At 25.1% G+C, this 14,901-nt stretch overlaps 1 protein-coding gene across 2 annotated transcripts; it reads left to right on the forward strand.

Annotated features, from left to right (window-relative positions):
- Positions 1–4,800: 4,800 nt before the first annotated feature.
- LOC114129267 (pyridoxal kinase) lies at positions 4,801–14,697 on the forward strand. 2 transcript variants are annotated; one of them, XM_027993959.2, is made up of 9 exons: positions 4,801–4,967; positions 5,107–5,259; positions 10,010–10,124; positions 10,194–10,293; positions 10,380–10,523; positions 11,418–11,538; positions 11,626–11,774; positions 13,457–13,630; positions 13,718–14,697. In XM_027993959.2, exons 3-9 carry the CDS (start codon positions 10,038–10,040, stop codon positions 13,837–13,839), a joined length of 897 nt encoding a protein of 298 aa, XP_027849760.1. In that variant the 5' UTR covers positions 4,801–4,967; positions 5,107–5,259; positions 10,010–10,037; the 3' UTR covers positions 13,840–14,697. The 2 variants fall into 2 exon arrangements, with proteins under 2 accessions (XP_027849760.1, XP_027849751.1); XM_027993950.2 differs by having other exon boundaries at positions 4,808–4,996.
- The last annotated feature ends 204 nt before the right edge of the window (positions 14,698–14,901 follow it).

Consider the following 14,901-nt stretch of genomic DNA (forward strand, 5'->3'; position numbering starts at 1 on the left):
ACTGCTACCTAGTACTTGTGTCCTTGTGTTGTATACTTGTATATGTAAACTCAAAACGCAATATGGAAAATGAAGCCAAGAAATGTATCTACAGACGATTGCACCACTACACGAATACATAAGGTATTTTATAAAAAATAAAATCATTATTTGCCACTATTAACTTTTATTGAATTAGATATTAGAAGATATATAAGTACAATTTTCATCTTTATTTTTCAGACCCACGTACCACATAGATACATTTAGACTAAATTATTTTTAACGATACCTATCTAAGTAATATTATTAGAGTAAAATCATTAATAAAGTTATTGATAATAATATTTTTGAGGGCTCACATTTTTGATACTATCTCTCCAAAATCCTAAAAACGATGTATTAAAAAATTCACATACTTCATTTTTTGGAGGAGTCAAAATCAAAATATGGGAAAGCCGATCTGAAGTAGACTTGACAACAAAGTCATATCTGGTTTCATAATTCTTATCGCTTCATTATATCTATCAGTACGCTGGAAATAGAATACGTCTATTGCCTATAATCCTATTTGTTACGCGTGTTTAAGAAAAGACAAAAATTGGCCGCTTCCAATCCCCTTAAACTATTTCAAATAATATTTAGATAAATTGATAATATGTCAATCCCTTAAAAATACTGTTATCTACAATTCTTACAATGGGTGTTTAATTCTATGATTAATCAAAAATATAAAAAAAAAAAATGATATAGCATGAATATATTTTGTCAATGTTACAAGTAGGCTAACGAATAAACAAACAATGCGCTGACAATATCCTCTTATAATAATTACGAATCAATAAATGTATAGAAAATTATACGTAGAGAGAAATATATACCCAGTGACATATTTAAAAAAATTTTTTGAGGGAGAGTTCTAAAATTTTTTTATGTATTTCAAATGTATTATTTTTATAAAAACAAGTAGGTACCTATATAATACAAAATATATTATGTACCTTTAATTGTTTAAGCTTCTGGGGTGGTCCGGACTCTGGACCCCTTGACCCCCCTACCCATAAATCCACCACTGGTAGGTTACATAAATATAGTGTTATTTATTATTTAGAACCGTACAATCTGTAAATTGGTATTTTATTTATAAAAATAATTTTAAGTGATAAGATTTAATTAAAAATGAGATAGATTAAAATAAAATATTATAAATTAAATAAGCTATACTGCCTATACGTAAGTAATCTTAATGAAGAATGAAGAAATTTCATGACCCAGAGGTTTTGTAATAGCCAAGAAGACAGTGGAAAGGAGTATACAAATATAATTATTTATTATATAAGGGGATTTTAAATGGATTTAAATTCGAGGAATTTTAAAAGTAAGGTTTAATTATTGTTTTATACAAATGTGCATTTTTTTTACTAAGAATTAAGATAAACATAATATACTAATATTAACTACTATGCAAAATTTTGATCATAATTTTTCGTTTTTTAAACTCTTCATTGTATATAAATATATAATGATTAATTGGTTTAAAGAGCACAATATACCTACTGTAATAATACCTACCATAAAAATTCCTTAAATTTTTGAATGCCTACTTATGATTATAAGTCATATAATAGTTTAGTATGATAATAAGATACCTATTTAAATAAATAACTTATAGGTACCTCAATATTCTTTGATGATCTATAATTGGGTTATCATAGACAATAGGTATTTGTATACTGAACCTGTTTATAATTTATTATATTAATCTCAGTATGGTTGTAATATTGTAATGTTGTAAAAACGTTAAATAAGTTGAAACAATTAATTAAATGAATAAAATATATACCTACTTACATTATGTTTGATGTTTAATGACTTAATGTTGATAAACTGTTGGCTTCCGATAACGTATATATACGTCATATAGTATAGATTTACCTATTTACTAGGTACATTACCAGATTATTCTTTTATGATTAACTCATAATTAGTAAAACAATGAATGTTTTTGAAAATATTTCATTTACATAATTGTTACCTATTTGTAATTTCATATTTCTAATAAAAAAAATTCTTAAGAGTATTTCGATGTGTATAAATCAAATTTTCACTTACAGTTTATGACTAGTTTACTATCAGTGGCGTGCGGGGATATTTTATATTATAAGAGCTAAAATAAAATTGTAAGTTAAAACTTTAAAAAAAGATAAATTGATATGAAAGATTGATAAAAATTTGAATCTAAAATTTACATAAAATCCATTCAACTTTCTTGTTTCGGTTGACTACAAAATAATATTGTCATTAGTCAATGTACCTGTGTACCAATATATTAGTCTATAGAAGTGTATTTTACTATTTAGTACCTACCTATTGCTAGTGAAAATAACCGATATAGGTATATATATTTTTTATTAGATATACCTAAGGCTTCAACATCATAGGTTATTATTTATTAGCCTAAATAATCGATATGCAACGTCAAAATATTGGTAGGTAGGTATTATATTTTTTAAATATTAATAAGCTATCAGCACAGCGTTTTCAATACCGCCACATAAAATCGTGATCTTCAGAAACTGGTCATTCTTACAATAACAATACGGACCGGACAATCTAAAATACATAGAAAATATGCTAAATTATGCTAAAATACGGACGGTTTTGTAAAAAAATTACAATAATTGCATAATATACGAAAAAAATGCATTTAATTTCTTTCAAAGAAACCTAATAAATTAAATACTCAAATAAGAATTATTAAATATATCTACCTAGTTGTTATTTTAATATATAAGTCGCATTGTCATTTAACATAATTTTCATAAGAAATGTTAAATTTTTTATTTCTTCCTTTTTGTTCGGACATGTGCCGTTTACCTGGTTGCCATGGCCCACGACCTGTCACTGTATAGGTACTATACGTTTCGATTTATAGGTATACCTACCTAGGTATTTAAAGTTTAGATAAGTGAAATGGTTACGATATAGGTACATCACATATAATTTTAGTTCACTATTTCGTCTATCTAAACAATCTAAACTTAGAATTTAACTTTAGAATAAATACTTAGAATAATTTTCTGCTTTAGAATATAACATTAAAAATTAAAAATATAGGTTATCTTATACAGAGTAAAAACTTAAACATGACAATAAAAATGGAAGTGTATTAAAAAACAAAAATTATTATTAAAATATTTTCAAAAACGTGATAGTTTTTTAAGTATTGAATGAAAATACAAATAAATCAACCTATATATTTATATATTATATAGGTATCCATGTCTTTAGAATCTAAAATTAATGAACAATTTATTTTTCGTTGTTTTAAAACTCGTAATTTTATTAAATAGGACAAATAATAGTTATTGGATTTCTAACTTGGTGTTTGATAGTCTTCTATAGTTTAATTTGTTAAACTTGTAAGACTATTGATGTCTTATTTTATAGGTATTTACATTTTATATTATGTCTTAATCTGCTTAGACCTCTATATATTCTCAGTTAATAGCGTTAATGCTCACTATCATTATTAAATAAATATAGGTATTAAGTGATTCACTAAGTATATTCGCCCCTTCTTTCCTTAAGTATATGTACCTAATGTAATTATTTAAAATCCGATTTTCAAAATTTTAAAATATACATTCTAGACTATGTTTTCAAATTCTTGAGACTATTTTTTATTTTTTAAAGAATGTCCTGTGGAGAAATAAATTTATATGTTTTTAAAATGATAAACTTACTTTTCTACAACAAATTATTATTTATTATTATATATTTTCTCTGAATATTTTGGCAAATTAAAACCAAAATTTAAACGAGTAGTTTTTAATTTAATTTAATGAACCTATAAGATAAACAAATAAATTAAAGATATCTAATGTGGATACCTACATGATTATATGGATTTTGAAAATTTAGGAACTGATTATTTTAACATTTTTGTATTTAATATTAATCTATGTGCATTCTGCAATATTCACAATTTATAAAAATACACTTAATCCGATGAGCAAATTTTTTATATTTAAAAAAAAACCATTTTAAGGACTTAATAGGTTTATTATAAATATTTCGATAACTGAAAAACTATTAGTTTGAATTTTGAATGATTTACTCGTAATTTTCTAAAAAAAAAAATAGCCATTAAATCATTTTGTAAAAAAAGAGGATTCTCATTCATAAAACAGAAATTTGTAATAGAATTTATATTTGAAATAGAAGAAAAAAAATCTCCGGAATTTTTGAAATCATGGTTTATAGACTTGTTTCATTAAACATTTTTAAAAAAAATCGGAATTTTAATAAATTATTATTAAATGAAAAAATATCGATGAGCATGCTTGATGAATCATTCTTTTCTATATTATTATCACAGAACAATTTATATAGTCTATAGTTTCTATACAACTCGGCAGCGACTAGTTTTCGTCGGGCGGTAGTCAGATAATACCCATCTGTCAGCCCCACCCGAGTTAACCATCCATATTTTTTAGGCCGCCTGATATTATAGTAATTGCCCGAATTGTCGCCCATGCGCACAACTCGGCCGCCGAGTGGCGAGTACTCACTACTCACGATAAGAGAAATATTCAACTCTTACGATTTACTTAGCCCAAGCCCTAGAGATATGGTCGTGTAGGTAATTATATGTGCATACTTATTTAAATATTATAAATTATTATTATAATAATATAATCTCATATCCACATGTTATATATTTTAATAATAATATGTTGATAAGTCGTGACGTTGCAAACAGCAGTCGATAATATTAACGTAAACGTACGCATGTACGCATGTCCATTTTCCCACAAATACCGCCTACCGGGTGGTTTCTTTTTTCTCGTTCTGTTACTCGTTAATTTTAAGTAGGTATTCAGGAATCACTAATCAGTACTCTTCAGTATTTACTGGCCAGTAGAGACAGTGACTATATTATTATTTTCATAGACCTGTCTCGTGTACTGAACTCTGCTATCTCGGTTCGTGTAATTCATTCATTTTAATATAGGTAGATGTTTTTCTTGTTCTATATGTTCGCCCAGTTCGATTGTAGCAAAATTATTTTTGCCGTATTATTTCATAATTGATGTACTTAATTTATTGTTATCTATTTATTAGGCATCCGCTATTATCGCTTAAACGTTAAAATAATATTGACATTTGAAGTAAAGAAGTTTATACCTATTATAATCGCAAGAAAATAATTGTCTGCATTCTGTGTGAAGAAGTTTTTAAGTCGCAATTCGTCATCTTCTCTAGATTTTAACACACGTGAGTAAAATTATATAAAAGTCGATCCGCTTCTATATGTATACAATACAGTTCTTATATTATTATGATAGACGATGGTTATAAACTTATACAAATAATATACAAACTATACTCTATAGAATGTACCTATCACAGTTGAAAAAAAAGCCACGGGTAAAAATACTTAATTATCTGTAAAAATTAATTATGTCTACACTTAAACAACTCAAAACACTGATATAGTATTATTATGATCATGACTTAGTGATTTTCTCTCATGTAGGTACTTAGCACAAAATAATTATCTTATCACAGATCACAGTATCATCATAGTATCATCTAAAACACGGTCTTAGAATTATATGATATTTATAAATATCTTCTAAGACCGTGATCTAAAATATTATAAACCGTAATTTATTAAAATAAAAAAAAAGATTTTTCTTTTGCCTATTTTACCTCCTATTGGATAATATCATAATATGCACCTATCAGTGGCGAATCTATGGCTGGGGGGGTATAGGGGATAAATTCCCCCTGTGGCCGTGGAAATTAAATCTTGTTTTGTAAATTTAGTAGAATAAAGTTTATTTACCTATACAATATGTTATGTACGAAAATATTTTATATCCCCCCTATGAGAAAATTCTAGGTCCGTCACTGGCACTTATCGTGTATATATATTTATATACATACATTTTGCTAAGACCTACTAAAATAATTATAATTCAATGATTAAAAATGATTTATAGGACATATAGGTACAATTAAAACTAACTTGATGTGAACAAGTTTAAACAAAATAAATAGATAATGATTAATAAAGTATGATTTGTTCTGTTTCAGTAGAATGCAATTGAAAAATCGTATATTTTAATTTATTTTGAAATAATTATATGCTAGACTGAAATTAATACATTTATTAGTGGATAAATGATTGAACTCATGTTGGAAACTGAAAGATACATACCTATTTACTTTTATTTCAAAATGTTAAATTGAAGAGAGAGGAGTTGTTTTTAAAGAATAACCACATTAGATGTAGTCGCGCTTGAATAGGTAGTAAAAAAGTAGAAGATATTGATAATTTTTTGTTAAACTCTTAATAAATTTTCAAACTCTGAAATCCTTCATTCCTTTTTAGTGAAACAATCTCAAATCTGCAGTAATAGTTAATACACATTTTGATAGAAAATAATATGAGATATTAGAATGTTCCTATATGTGTGTATATATATGTATAATGTATATACATATAATATAATTTATAATTTGTGATTATACAAATATAGTGAAGTATAATATAATATATGTAGTATTAGTATAGGTACTATAAATTATCATCCCAGAGCAATATAGAAATGAGAAGTGAGTTGTGGACAAACAAATATGATTAAGTATATTTTTATACCACTTAAACCCTATAGATTAAGCTAGTAAGGCTTGAAATGAAGGCCTAAAGCAAATTAATAGTTAATTTTGCAGTATGCTGTCATGCCTATTAATTAGTATTTAATAACTAATAAGTATTAATGAAATATTGACTAAAATATTAAATTAACTTCAGATGTTAGAAACGTATCCTGATTAAGAAGACGTTAGCAACGTGTTTCTCACTTCTATGTTTCGAATTAATCTAAAACCGCTCGAAATAGTCTAAAGAAAAAAATGTCAGTGGTACTCAACGTTCGTAGCTATAAAAGAAGTAGATGTCATACCCACATGCGCTATCTTTGTTTTATTAACAAACTCTGTACTCTGTAATAAATTGGAATTCGGTACAGTCCATTTTTTGCTTTAATATTAGCATAAATTTACCTATTATCCAACATAAAGGTTATAAATAATAATATTATTTATAGGACGTTTCACAAGCTTTTATTGATATTTTAATTTTCAAGTGGGCTATAGTCCTTATGTTATAGGGTTCGTGACTTATAACACTAAAAAACGTTAAAATATGCGATTTGTATGACCCGACAAACTTAAAAATATGTACTAAAAATGAAAAAAAGCACTTTAAGATATAATAATTAACAAAAAGCATTTATTAGATCAACAAAAAAAATTTTTATTGGACATTTTTATGTTAATTATTTTTATACACATATAAATCAATTATTATTAGGTATGTAAATTTTCTTAAAAATTGTTTTTTAATTTTCTGAAAAAAAAAATTTATGTGTAACTATATTTAATACTTGGGTATAATTAAATATTCACTAAAACTTTGTTTTTGTATCACACAATACGCATTAGATTAATTTATTCAGTTCTTCACTTGTCAAACGATGATGAATGTAGCCTGTAGTAGATAATTAGGTATGTATATCCGACGTCATTCAATTAACAAATAAACTAACTCGGATAATTACATTGTTCTTGATTGTTTCAAATTGCTTCTGTTGAGTATTTATAAATTATGTTATGTGTAAAATTTTGTGACAGATAACTATACAGATTAATAGATATTATTATGATTGCAAAACAAATTATCTTTCAACATTTTAATTGATATACATTTTGAATAATAGTATTATCATGTGTCAATAAGCATAGCAAAACACTTAAAAATATGCAAAAACATGCAAAATAAAATTTTAGACTTGAATTCTCTATTTATTATTAAACGTAGGTAGGTATTTGTATATCATTCTGCTATGTTTTACTACATTTTATGATATGCAGATGCCGTAAATGCTATATTATGTACCACCTAAGTATTTAGTATTTATTTATTTCAACTTACAATATTGAATATACTACATGCATATTATATAATATTTACTGCATATTTCTATATTAAGTTGATACCTATACTCCTTATAAGCAAAACTTGTGGCGGTAGTAGGGAGTCTTTTACATAATTATTTACATTTAAACACAATTAATAAGTAGGTATAGCCGCTTGATTAATTTTCTAACATAATAACTTATTGATAATATCTATAACAAAACAAATAAAAATAAAGTCTATAATAATAATGAGACACTAGTCAAACGATCGCATGTAAATATTTTTAATTGCTAGTTTAAATTTATTTGTATTACCTATATATTTGTTTAATGTCTGTAGAAAGTTGGTTAAATAATTGAATACCTTTATTTATATAGTAATTTGTCACTAACGTGGTATTTTGTTTAAGTAATCTTAAATTGCTATTGTTCTCTCCTCTTGTTTTATATATATATTATGGCATTCGTAATTAGTTTAATTCGTGAATACTTTAATGATTGATAATTTTTCATACAATTGTTCTAATGCTAATATTATAACTTAAAATTAAAATAACAATAATAGCTTTTGAGATGCCCTAGATAATATTATTACTTTTTGTTTGTATAGTAGGTACCTATACCTGTATACACGATAAGTAATCAATAAAATGGTTTGATATTTAACTTTAAGAGTGGTGTCTGATCAAGGTTTATAGATTATACTATAAACCTTGGTGTCTGATAGCAAATTGGATCTAGTTTGTACTTTATAGAGGTAAAAATAATACAATAGTATTTTTCAAAATAATCGGGAAAAACGAGTACAAAAAAAAAGTTAGGCAAGTGGATACCCGCTATGCTAATCTACATTAGGTATAAAAAAATAGTTGAAATGTTTTGAAAATTATATCGTAAATAGAATGCTATTTTAAACGTTTCAACATTTGGTGAACATTCCAAGTATTAACGGTTATTCATTTTCAAGTAACTATGAAGAAAAAAAATTTATTTTGTCAAAAATTAGATTTGCATAATGATTCTTTTTTCCCATAATTTTTTATTGTTTTTTCCTGATTATTTTGAAAATAATTTTGGAATTTTTAATTTTTACTACTCTAAAGTACCAATTAGATCCAATTTTCTATCCAAATAAACCATTTTTCCTAACCCAAAGTTAACTAAATAATACATATTATACATTATACATTCACATGGGCGCCCATTGGAGGGGGAAAGATAGGGCATTTGCCCCCCCTGGACAAAAAATATATGAACTTGTAATTCAATAAATATTACCATAATATTATTATTATCTTTATTATCTAACATTTGTGAATTTTTTTTTTTTTTGATCTCCGCTAAAATATTACCTATGGGCGCCCATGTACATTCATCACTCCACTCAGAATCTAAAATGAGATTTAATAAAATAAATTTAAAAAAATAAAATAAAGGTGTTATGATTAGCTAAGGTTTTAATGACCACCTAGAAAATATTCTCCGCCTCACTCGACAGTAAATTACAAATTTAACTAAATAACTTTGTGAAGGGTACTAGGGTTATGACTGTTATAAGATATAAGCGGTACTCTCAGACATATTGAGAAGATGTGCGAGGAAATTCTAATAAACGGGGTAACAAGAAACGAAAAGAAACTATGTGAGAAACTTGATAATATTTAAACATTTATCGTAGTTTATTATAGCGTGATTAATGGTTATTGATATGATATTAAATTTGATGACGCGACATTGTATGAAAGTTTATATAATAGATGTATACCTATTATAAGCTAAAGCACTATTGAATATCCCCTCATCCCCCCATTGGAAAAAGCTGATCACGCCCCTGATTCATAATACTTATTTAAAATCTATAGTCGTGAGTAATATACTTTTAGTATGATTACTTTTTTTCCGATTAAAATTTCTGTGCGACATCTGCATAGGTACATTTCATTGTTATTTATATTAAATTACTTAAACTATATCTATGTTAACTATGCACTTCATAAAATGTTAATTTATTGAATTAAATTTATTTTATATTTAGACAATCAATTTTGAATTTTTGAAGTATTATGGAATCTAATAAAAGAGTGCTTTCCATTCAGAGTCATGTTGTTAGTGGATACGTGGGTAATAAATGCGCCGTATTTCCATTACAAGTAATAACTACATAACAGTTTTCATTTACATTTAGAGCATTAAAAATAATTATCGCATTTTTATTACAGATAATGGGATTTGAAGTGGATGCAATAAATTCTGTACAATTGTCGAATCATACTGGATACAAAACGTACTATGGCCAAATATTAAACGAAAGTAATTTATGTAAGTTGTTTATTTATTATAGATACTATATACCTACATTTTTAGATTTATTTAGATTTATAAATTAAATTTTATTATTTTTTTAGCGGAATTAATAACTGGTCTTGTTGAAAATGAATTGCATAATTATTCACATCTATTAACTGGTTACATTAGATGTCCAATGTTTTTAAAGAAAGTTGCGGAAGTTTATAAAATATTGAAAGAGAAAAATCCAGATTTAATATATGGTGCGTGTATTTTGTTAATAATTAATATACTAGCTATCCACCGTGCACTTCGTTGCCCATTGAAAAATTAATAATGCCTACTCTATATAAATAATGTGTTTACTTTTATAATAGCTGAACAACAATTAAATGAAAATAACCAACTATGAAAGACGTTTTTCTGTTCTTTTAGTGATAATAAAGAATGATAATAATTTCTTTCGCACTAATTATTATTATTATTATTATAAACTATAATCATTAGCAACCATTAATAAATAAAATTTCCATTGTAAATCTCAAAATCCCTGTTTGAGCACCTCTCGAGGTTGGGCATCTTCCTTTTTAAATTAGCCTATCTTCTTCCCAGAAATCTAACTTATCTCTGTACCAAATTTAATCGCGCAATCGGTTGTACGGTTTAGAAATGCGTAAAGAATAGACATTCATTCTTTTATATATATATAGATTATTTTTTTCTCATCCATGCATTATACTTATTAATGGTCTGAGGGGGAGGAGGTACATTCATCTTACTAAAATTATTTTATGTATTTAAAAAAATATAATTGCATGTTTTATATATAAAAATAATAGTTATATAGACATATTATAGTTAAATAATTTATTATATAATATATATTATTATAGTAGTATGTATACTAGTATAATATAACATAATATATAATATATTTACTTAGCTTTAATGTATTTAATACTTATGGGGTAAAATATTCTTTTTCTAATATTATTCTCAACATTTTTGTAATTTAGATGTATCTTATTCAAATACCTTTTATTAATTATTATCTTTTTTCTTTAATTAAAGAAATTGTCAACTATAAAGTATAAATACAAATTTAAGAACAATTTATTACTTAATAGTACAATAATTTAGATATTTATATTTTAAAGTGTGTGATCCTGTAATGGGTGACAATAAAAAAATGTATGTTCCAAAAGAAATATTAGATATCTATAAGAATGAAATCATACATTTGACAGATATCCTTACTCCTAATGAATATGAATTAGAGTGAGTAAATAAAATAATTATATTCATTAATAAATATATTTTTTTTATTAAACTATACATATATTTTTTATATTTCTTTTTCTTTAGGTTACTAACTGGAATAAACATAACAACCCTTGATGACATTAATAAGGCCTTAAATATATTATATGCTCATGGTTGTAAGACAGTTGTTGTGTCATCTTCTAACATATCTTCAAATTCTGTTATGAAATGTATTGGAAGAAACTTTTCTTGTAAGTATTAATATACAAGTTAGTAGTATAAGATATGTATAAAAATACTTTTTTATTCTCAGCTGAACTAGGCATATTTGCATATTATTTTTTTTTTCAAATATTTTAATAGATACCTACAGAATTTTTTTTTTTTTAATTTAAATATTTAATTAGATATAAGTGATTCAAAAGTTGCACAATGTTAACTATAAATTAGAAATTTTACAAGGATGAAAGTTATGCTTATACATTGATGAGAAGCATATTTAGAAATGTCATATTGGGAGGAGCATACACAAAAAATTAAAATTTAAACCGTGCTTCAATGTGTGAAGAGAGCAGTAATACAAATCAAAAAAATATAAAATTTGGTAAATAGAGGGGGTTACAGGCCCCATATGCTCCCTTATATACACCGTTGACTTTGATAGTTGATTCATGTACATTAGTAAATTAATAAAAATAAGCTTATATATTATATAAGTTCTAAATAGATTTTTTTTAAAGCAAAATTCACAATTTACTTTTCTAATTTTATAATATTTAGCTTCATATTAATGGGGTTGTTTTATACTTTGATGAAATTTTGGTCTATGATATTAAATATATAGTGTATATATTACGGTAAAAGTACAAATACTGGTAAAACCTAGGATACACAAAATACTTTGGTCTAACCGACTGTATTTTGTAGTTCGGGCTTTTACAAAAAAGACTCGGTTAGGTTCTTAGGATAAACAACTAGCGTTAGTAAAAGTCCAAAACTTTTACCAATTATGTGATATTTTTTTCTTTTGCTTTATATACTTGTATATAAAAATAATAATTATTATTATTTAACTCGAGGTCACTCATATGACGTTCTCGATTGTAGCTACTTTCACGCGGACTTAATTTCCGCGTTTGATAAAACTCCATAAAACATTTATATACCTAACTAATAAATTATCACATAAAAATACTCTTTAAGTGCTTTATTATGTACCTACTTTTTGATATCAACAATACAAAATATATTTTATCGTCAATCTTTCATAAATTAAAAAATTTAACTAAAATTGAAAACCAAATTAATGTAAATAGATATAATATTATATGTGTTTCATTATTTTGAAGTACTATCTTTTGAAAATTGTCCTCAGTGCATGAAAGGCAGTAGGTATCTAACAAAATGTTCGCCACAAATAAAAACTTTACATGAATAGCTTAGGTTATCCTAAGATTTACTAAATCTTGTTCGTAAAAATCTGAACTACAAAAACCATCCGGGTTTGACCTAACTATTTTGTGTTCCTAGGATTTACTAGTATACATACTTTTACCGTAATAATATAACAATTATAAGTATAATATAACTTACCTTCATATTTTTCATAACTCATTTTAAAATTTTTTAATAAAATATATCATTATTTATAATTATTTTTATCTTTATATGAATAAAGATTATGTATAATATATTAATAATCATATTTGCTTGGTATGCCATTTGCTGAGAGAATATAGTATCATATAAACTAAAATACTCTATTAAACCCCCTGCAACCTCCCAAATCCCACTCCTCAGCACCAGTTGTATGCGCAAAAAAGCCACATTTTTTCGATGAACCGAGTATAAGCATTAAGCAATATTTTATAGTATGCATTATGCCATTATACATTATAATACAACATTTCTAATATTTATATTATGGTATTAGATGAGGAATATATAGAATTAGATATTCCTATCATTGACCAATCCTTTATTGGCACCGGAGATTTTTTTACTGCTTTGTTATTAATATGGATGAACTTAACTAACAATGACTTAAAACATTCCATGGAAAAAACAGTTGCAACTATTCAAGCAGTATTAAAACGTACCATAAAATGTAATTATAAAATTAAAATAAAGCTAAAGTTTAATAATTCTATTTTAAATTTACTTAAATATGAATAATTGTTTTATTAAAAAATAGATACAAATGAAAACAGTTTGAAGAATCCAGTAAGCAGTAAAGAATTAAAATTAATTCAAAGCTTGAGTGATATTCAAAATCCTGAAGTAAAAATATTTGGTACTATAAATAAAGTTGGGTAATTATTTTTTAGTATATATAAATAAATCATAATAGTTTTTAAAAATAGTTATTGTTATTAATTGTTATTATATAATTTAAAGGACAATAAACTTCATAGCCTTATGTTTAAGTTAATAACTTAAATTATTATAAAACTTCATGTAGTTGATACTAAGTAGGTACCTAATTTATAATAATCTGTCTATAAAATAAATTCACGAGCTTAAAAAAAAATGTACCAATAAATAATATTGTCTGCATATTGTGAGAATTACCTAATAGTATTTAATATTTTATAATTATATAAATATATAAATGTATTGAAAATATGTCTTCCATACAATGTGAATTTCTAAAGCTTCCATTATCTATTAATAAATTATATTTACTATTTTTTGAACAAGTTAAATAATTGTATTTAAAATGTCTTAACAAAGAATATCAAACTGTTTTATTAATCAATAGAATTATACTATAATGTATTAATATTTTTTAGTAGTACTAACTACATTTTTTTTAAATACTGATACATAAATATTATTTATTTTATACAGGTTTAATAAATTAATTGTACTTATTTTAATTATATTAACAATGTGTAATATTATTTCTACATATATAAAATATAAATTTTAAATGTAATGTACCTACTCACATGCAAGTTTTAATTTTTGTTGTATAGTCCTATATTATTGTACTGAGTTAGTTTATGTTTTGTTATTTTCATGACATAGTAATTATATTATAAAGTAACTCACATAAGTCTTATACATATACTTTTGTGCATACTTAATAATTATTATATGTTGAAACAAATGATTTCATCTGGCAATCTCTACAAACCACACATTTTTGTAATATAATAATTGTATTTGAAATTTAATTTTTCATTTTATCGCCCACAACTATTTTTCGGTTTATTAAAGTATGAAAGAATTCTAAATGAATACATTACCTATGACCAGTGTCATAACTAGAGGTTGGTGACATGGGCGCTTGCCAAGGGCACAGTAATGTATAGGGCGCATTTGAATTAAATAAAAATTTGTAACTGGTGAGTACCTACGAAATAAAACAAAAAT

Source organism: Aphis gossypii, chromosome 1 (genome assembly GCF_020184175.1).
Source record: "Aphis gossypii isolate Hap1 chromosome 1, ASM2018417v2, whole genome shotgun sequence".
NCBI lineage: Eukaryota > Metazoa > Arthropoda > Insecta > Hemiptera > Aphididae > Aphis > Aphis gossypii.